The sequence below is a fragment of the Cryptotermes secundus genome, unplaced genomic scaffold, assembly GCF_002891405.2.
Source record: "Cryptotermes secundus unplaced genomic scaffold, Csec_1.0 scaffold2757, whole genome shotgun sequence".
Taxonomy (NCBI): domain Eukaryota; kingdom Metazoa; phylum Arthropoda; class Insecta; order Blattodea; family Kalotermitidae; genus Cryptotermes; species Cryptotermes secundus.
The window spans coordinates 270,031-277,642 of NW_019733375.1; the positions used below are offsets into that span (position 1 = coordinate 270,031).

At 41.7% G+C, this 7,612-nt stretch overlaps 1 protein-coding gene across 4 annotated transcripts in view; it reads left to right on the forward strand.

Moving 5' to 3' along the window:
- LOC111868150 (protein artichoke) overlaps positions 1-7,333 on the forward strand; it is a 45,996-nt gene extending 38,663 nt beyond the window's left edge. For all 4 annotated transcript variants that reach the window (XM_023858577.2, XM_023858575.2, XM_033752942.1 and 1 more), the window contains exons 7-8: positions 211-357; positions 2,676-7,333. In XM_023858577.2, coding sequence (XP_023714345.1) covers positions 211-357; positions 2,676-5,660 — 3,132 coding nt within the window. In that variant the 3' untranslated portion in view covers positions 5,661-7,333. The remainder of the gene's footprint in view (positions 1-210; positions 358-2,675) is intronic.
- Positions 7,334-7,612: the final 279 nt, after the last annotated feature.

The window sequence follows — 7,612 nt, forward strand, 5'->3', positions numbered from 1 at the left end:
TATATATATATATATATATATATTGTCACGCGAATTTTAAATCTCAATCTTAATACTGCTGCATGGTGGACAGTAAATAAAATTGAAAATTCTAGTACCAATTGTAACAGGATACTAAGGTACAACAATTACAACATGGGTAATGACTTCTGTACAAAGTCAGAGTATCAGTAAGTAAACTGCTCATCTCTCAAACATTCTCCTTGTCAGAGTCTGGAGAATGCCAACTTGGCATCACAGCCTGAGCTGGAGCTTCTTGATTTAAGCCGCAATAACATCGCCAACATTGCCCCAGGGACATTTCTTGGACTTGGCCAACTGCGCAAACTGGACCTCAGTGTCAATGCTCTAAGAACAGTAAGTATAATGGCAGTGCAGACTACAGCAGGCTATGGCCTCAAGTATTTACAACAGGTGAACAGGACAGACAACAGAGAGTTCCACTGATGGGCAATCAAATTCCACCCCAACCCATTACAAGGCCATTAATTAGTATGAAACTGTCAAATATATTTCGTTTTAGGGGAATGCTATCCATAGGATCATAGATGTGATACTCAGGAAGCAGTGGAAAATTCATCATTCTTGCTATTCCTTGCATAACAACTTCACTGGTATATGGATCAGATATTTCCACACTAGCCAGTATGACTTCTTTCTAATTAACATGAGTATGAGGAAGAGTCAATAAATACGTCACAAATGAAAGTAAAACAGCTGTAATGGATGTAATAAATTTTCTATATGCATCACTGGGTAGCAGTTCAGTCCAGCTTTATGGTAGCCTAGGCAGCAGATGCACAGGTTCATGCACATGTACAGAGGCAGGTTTCAGTAGTTAACACGGCAGCCATGCTTGAGGGCTGTACTACCAAAGAGTGGCATTCTGTTGGGCAAAAAGACTCAATGCAAAGATATTCATAAAGAAATGTTTCCTGTTTAAGGTGGGAAGTGTTTGTCATTTAAAGTAGTTTACAATAGGGTTAATAAATTCTCTCAAGGACTTTCGAAACTTGCAGATGATGCCCAATCAGGTTACCCTGTTGGGACTCCGACAGAAGCAACTGTGCACTGTGTGGAAAAGTTGAGTCAAGCTCACAGGAGGACAATGATAGACAGTGTAGCAACTGCACTAGGGTGTTCCCATGGGTTAGCATACAGCATAATGCATGATCATTTGTAGTTTCAGAAAGTGTGTGCATGGTGTGTGCCCAGAGATCTGAAGGCTCGAGAAAAAATGAACCAAATGGATCTGTCCTTGCAACATCTCTTACAGCATGCAGATGAAGGAGAAGATATGCTTAACAGGACTGTTACTAGGGACAAATCATGGGTGCATCATTACTAGGGACCGGATTTTTATGCCCTAATAATCCCTTAAATATTTATGCATGAAAAACTTCTGAAATATGCACTAAAATATGCACATAAAATTTTATACAAAATATTAAAATTGATTTTACATTATTTTAGGACCAACAAATCAATATTTAAGTACATTTTATGTAATCACTGAATGATTCACTTGCAATAAAAAGCTATACTTAAACAAAAATCATCCAACAAAGCCAACATATTTCATTACAACTTTAAAAAACCAATAGTACTCACATTTAGCTCTCCAAACTTTCAACTTCTCTTCTGTTGCAGTTCACAGTTACTAAATGTTTTAGGTTTTCCATAGTTAGTCGCCTCCTGTTGTCTCGTAAGATGTCCTCATAGTGGGAAAACTTCTTTCCACCTCACAGGAACTTAGGGGCACATGTACAAAAGCCGCTATTTGCTCCACTGTTAGTGATATTTTACTTTGCAGATCAGTATGTTTACCGGCTAAACTTTCTTTAATTTCACAAATTTGTTCATATCCTGGATTTTTTAAAGAATGCTGTGTACTTTTTCCTTTACTTCTTCACCAACTCTTCCAGGAACCGACTTCAATTTGGAAACAGTGGTTTTGAACACACTTAACGACTGATACAAAGTAGTATTGGTATTGCTTGCCTCCAGTGAGGAAATGGAAGATGGAAGATGAGAGAAGTGAGCAGATATATAGGAGCACTGTTACAATAATTTTCTTATAATTAGTGTTGACAGTTTCCTGGTGAAATTGACCATATATATGTGTTTGTGTTCATTTCAAGGTGCCTCAGCATTTTAGGTTATGTTGAAGTGTATAGAATCAAATATAATATGCAAAATTCTACCCATGCTTTAAAGGAGCATGACAGTAAAACTATGAGTAAAGCTTCTACAGTATATACACATGCATCATGCTTTAAAAAGTGACAAAAAGATGCTGGGTTGTACACTGAATTAAAGGAAGCGCAAATAAAGTAAAATCACACAGATATTTCTGCAGGTAGTTAGTTCATACATAAGAGCTGATGTAAAACGGTGTCATTTAAACAGATCTGTCAAGCCCTGAGCAGGTAACAAATACCAAAACACCAGACATGGTACAGCAGTAATCCACAACATGCTGTGGAAGTGAAATGTACAGAACTTTTTGTTAGTAAATAGAATTCCATCCAGAATATTGATTGTGAGGCCAAAGAATGTCACTATTCATCACCAAGAGCAAAATATATATGCAGGTAGATGGATATTCATAAACATACATCACATGGTCTCAGGTTTCCCCAGTGTCTATAATGATATGCTTTTTGATCCTGCAGGTGGAAGATGATGTTTTCGAGGGACTGTCAAAATTGGAAATTCTGTCCCTGAAGGATAACAACATTCTGCTGGTCCCTGCATCAGCACTGGACCGCCTGCCCAGCCTCACAGCTTTGCAGCTGGATTACAACAGGGTGGCAGCACTGTCAGGTGATATTCTAAGAGCAGTTGCCAGCCGTGTGACAACCTTGAGCCTTGCCCGGAATGTTGTGCGTGAACTGCCGCCCACCTCATTCAAAGAATTCACACAACTGGAAGTTCTCAACCTCAGTGGTAACCTATTGACCAATGTAGCAGCCACCACATTCACCGGACTTGAAGAAACTTTAGTTGAGCTGAACCTCTCAGGAAATCGCCTGACGTCGCTTTCATCTGTGCCAATTGTTTTTCCCCAACTTAAGGTACTTGATGTGTCACAGAACCAACTTGCTGAGATTTCTCGCATGGCCTTCACTCATCTTCCCAGCTTAGTCTATCTGAACCTCAGCCACAACACCGCCCTGGGCTCTATTTCCACTACACTACTGCATGGCCTCCCAGAACTTCGCAAGCTCGACCTGAGTCAAACAGGCTTGAAAATTCTATCACCAGAACTCCTCCTTCACAGCCAGAACCTTGAGGAAGTGGCTCTCCATGGAAACTTGATCCAAGAATTACCAGAAGGTACTTTCCGTAACTTGAGAAACCTTACAAGCATTGATCTATCAAATAATCAAATACTCAACATACGAACTGGAGCATTTATGGGCCTTAGAAACATAAAAGAAGTGAATTTAAGTGGCAACAGACTGACTGCTTTCAAGGGAGAATTTTTCCGCAACCTTGGAAGTGATGGAAACCTGGGAACAAGTTTGGAAGTCTTGAATCTGGCCAACAATGAACTCAGCTACTTGTTTCCAAGCTCATTTCGTGTTCACCCTCATCTCTGCCAACTGATTGCTAGTGGCAACAAGTTTTCTTTCTTTCCTGCTGAACTCATAACATCTCTACAATATCTAGAATATGTAGACTTAGGACACAATTTGCTGCGAAGTGTAGAAGACCTCGATTTTGCAAGTCTTCCTCGCCTTCGGACACTAATCATGTCATATAATGAACTTGAAACTATTAGTGAGTTAGCTTTCCAGAATTCCACACAGCTTCAGATACTGGACATTTCAGGTAATAAACTTGAACGTCTTGGTGAGAGAACATTTGAAGGTTTGGTTCGCCTTGAAGAGCTGAACCTTGAGAATAATTTGCTGTCTGAGCTTCCTGATGCAATATTTGAGCGCTCTCGTCTCCAGATGCTTGAAAGTATCAACTTAGCTGGAAATCGGTTTGAGGCCCCACCATTGCAGCCTCTACAACGCCAATACTTTTTCTTGTCTGCGGTTGATCTTTCTCATAACCAGATACATGAAATCCCTCCAGAAGATTCCATCATGGTCAACATCAAGAAACTGGATCTGTCCTACAACCCGCTGTCTCAAGAAGCTGTCGAGAATGTATTGGGAGAACCAAAGACAGTTCGGGATTTAAATCTTGCTGGTACTGGAATTATATCTGTCACTCAGATGGAGACACCTTTCTTACGGCGACTGAACCTCTCACATAATGCCATAAACACTTTACCAAACACTGTATTTGACCGCCCAACATTACTAGAGGAACTTGACATCTCCCACAATAGCCTGAGCGAACTTCCTCACATGTGGCAGCAACTGAAGAACCTTCAGCTTTTAGATGTGTCTGACAATCCAGTGACAAGTATCCTTCAGGGTGACCTGGATGGTCTGGAAAGTTTGCGTACTCTTAGGATACATGACCTTACAATGTGCACACGTATAGAGAAGAATGCCTTTGCATACCTTGGGAACCTTTCAGAGTTGAAAGCATTTGGGTACCCTCGACTTGGATACCTTGATGTGTTAGGTATCCTTCAAAGTCTGCCAGCACTGGAGAAACTGGACATAGAACTAAAAGATGCAGCTGTGAGTGGAGATCAGCTTACACCAGCACTACAGCCACGTCTGCAGGAACTCGGACTGCGTGGGCCAAGGGTCAGAAGCTTGTCATCAGGTGTCCTGGCAGGATTGCGCGGGCCTGCTGTTCGTGTTGGCCTAAGGAACACTTCAGTGTCAGCCCTCCCTCCAGCTCTGTTCTTCACTCTGCCACGTTCAATTCACCTGGAGTTGGACGTGTCTGGCAGCCAGCTGACTACACTCAGCCCACCTCTGCTGGCCGCCCTGGATGAGCGGAAAGGTGACCTCACACTTATGGGTCTCTCTGACAACCCCATAATCTGTGACTGCAGTGCTCGGGCACTGAGACGGTGGCTTCCAGGGGCGGGAATGTCTGGCATTCACTGTGTCTCTCCAGAAAACCTTAAAGGCCAACTTCTTGTAGAAGTTGCAGATGATGAATTGATTTGTGACCTCAACCATCCATCAACTGTGACCTCAAGTACATCTTCACCATCACCAGCAGCAACCACGGAGCCTGATATAATCTGGTCTGTGCCTCCAAGTAAAGACAAGCCTTCCTCCAGCAGCAAACCTAACATAGGCACTACCAATAAAGCAGCACCAGCTGTGGGCTCATCGAGTCTGAATAATGATGACACCCTCATCATTGGCATTGTTGGAGGTGTGGTTGCATTCATTGCAGTTCTCATCATAGTGATCTGCATCATTAGGATACGAATCACCAACACTCAGTATAGGGGTGGTCCACTTGCAACACCAGGTGCGCTGTCAGCTGGGGGCCATGCACCCTCAATGATTACTGCAGGTTCAGGTTGTACCTGCGTCAAACCTCCAGTGGGACCGCCCATATATATGGCACCATATGGACCGGGATATGCTGCCACATTGCCTCCAAAACTGATGCCACCTACGTCAGTGTCTCCACGACCTCCATACTCTACAATGGGACGACAGCCATACTATCAGAGTCCACCATATTACATCACTTACCCTGCAGAAGAGAAGGAACATTGGTAGTCCTAGAATATTTGTACATAACTGTTAATGGGGGGGGGGGGGTTCAAAGGGGGGGCAATGGCTGAACTGGTGTGAGTTGAGGCAGTACACATGACCAAGCTTCCCCCTTCAAATGTCAAAGAATATGTCAGAAAGATCACAAGTTCTGCCTTCAAGTGACTGTGAATCAATTTGAAATCGTTAATATGCAGCGGAGAGAGGAAGACAGTACTGGTTTCTGAAGAAAAGAAGATACTCAGGGCAAAAACATGTTGGTCACCATGCTTTGAGCCTTCTTCTGTTGCGCTTCCTGCACAATGAAATATACTCTGTCTAAAATATCTTTGAGAAGGTACCATCATCAGGCAGTGATGCAGAGTGTGGCACCATTAGGAAGTTACCTGTCTGACACTTCTTTGAGAGTCTGTCACACCTTCATCATGCAACACTGTGGAAGAAAAGCCTTCTCTTTCCTGTAAGATCTCCAATACGGTGATTTTTGTTCCCATCAAGTCGCATGTTACATACTGGACACAGGGTCTGGACTGATAATTGGATTTATTGAAAGCTTATAACTCATAAACACAAATAACTATAACAATCTCACTAGGTATTGTCTGCTAACAATGTAACTCAAGACTGCTAACTGCCAACTTCAACCTCTGACTGATCAGTTAGTCAGCTGGGTAAATTGTTGTCAACACAGTCATTCCTGGTTCCGAGTCCCATGGGCCTCATGACCATATTTTGCCATCACATGACTCTGGGGTTCACTGACTAACACTCAGTTGGTCCTCACTATATAGCCTTGGCATTGACCATATAGAGGATATTGTTTCGATGGTTCCCTGGTTGTGTGTTTATTTACTGCTGTGGAAACGTGTTTTCTGTGCCATTGCCTAGCAACGGCTGCCACATCCTAATGATGGCATAATAATTTTTGTTACTATCCAATGGTGAAGCATCCTCAAAGATGTTTCAAACAGGTTTAATAGATAATATTTTCACCATTCAATTGTAACCTAAATTGCTACACCAAGATCTTGTTTAACAAGGAGTACTTCTCTTCCATAAGGTTGTCAGTTCAGGTTATGATGTACCCTCACAGATGTTTCAGATAGATGATATAGCATAAATATACTGTCAATATTTTTGTTACTGCAACTATATTTAAATGTATTATTCATATTGAAAAATGGGGATTTTGTATGTAAATTATTTGCTCACTTATATTTTACAAGGACCTAGCATCAACACTCGTTGAAGTGTTATTTTTCTAATACAAACACAGTGTACAGAGTCAATGTGGTGAGAGGCTGGTCTTCTCGTTCTGTCAGCGATTGTTCAAGACTTCTGAAATTTTCTTGAAGCAACATTACCTCAGTTTCTCAAGTATCACGCAATATCTTCTTCTGAATATCAATTTTTGAAGTCAAGTGAAGATAAGTGACTGATATAAAGTAATGAGTTACGATCTGGATACCATCCCAAGAATGGTAAGAAGACAATGTATTTTTGTATTCAGCAGCAATTCTGAGGAGTTTCACTTGTGGCCAGGTATTTAAAACCATGCTGTGTCAGTGCTGAATACTCTGGTCTGTCTAGCAGTCGGTCATCTGATCGCCAAAACTGTATCAATATGGAAGCAAAAACTATTTTTCCATTCAATAAACGCCCTAATATTTTGCTTTGAATCAGCTCGGGGTATTGTATACCTTACACATCACAGTGACTCCTAGCCAAACTGGGGAAGTGGATGAATTCATCACTCAACAACAGGTCCCCAGACTGTGTTCTGGTGTCCGCAAATATTCCATTTTGGGCTCTGAACAATGGAAAACTGAAACATTTTCTGGACGTAAACTGTTGTCGTTTCATCCCGGATGAATCCACACTCAGGAAGAACTACCTTTCCAAGTGTTACAACAGTATCCTGGAAATGATTGGGAATAAAGCGCATAGGAAGAAGATTT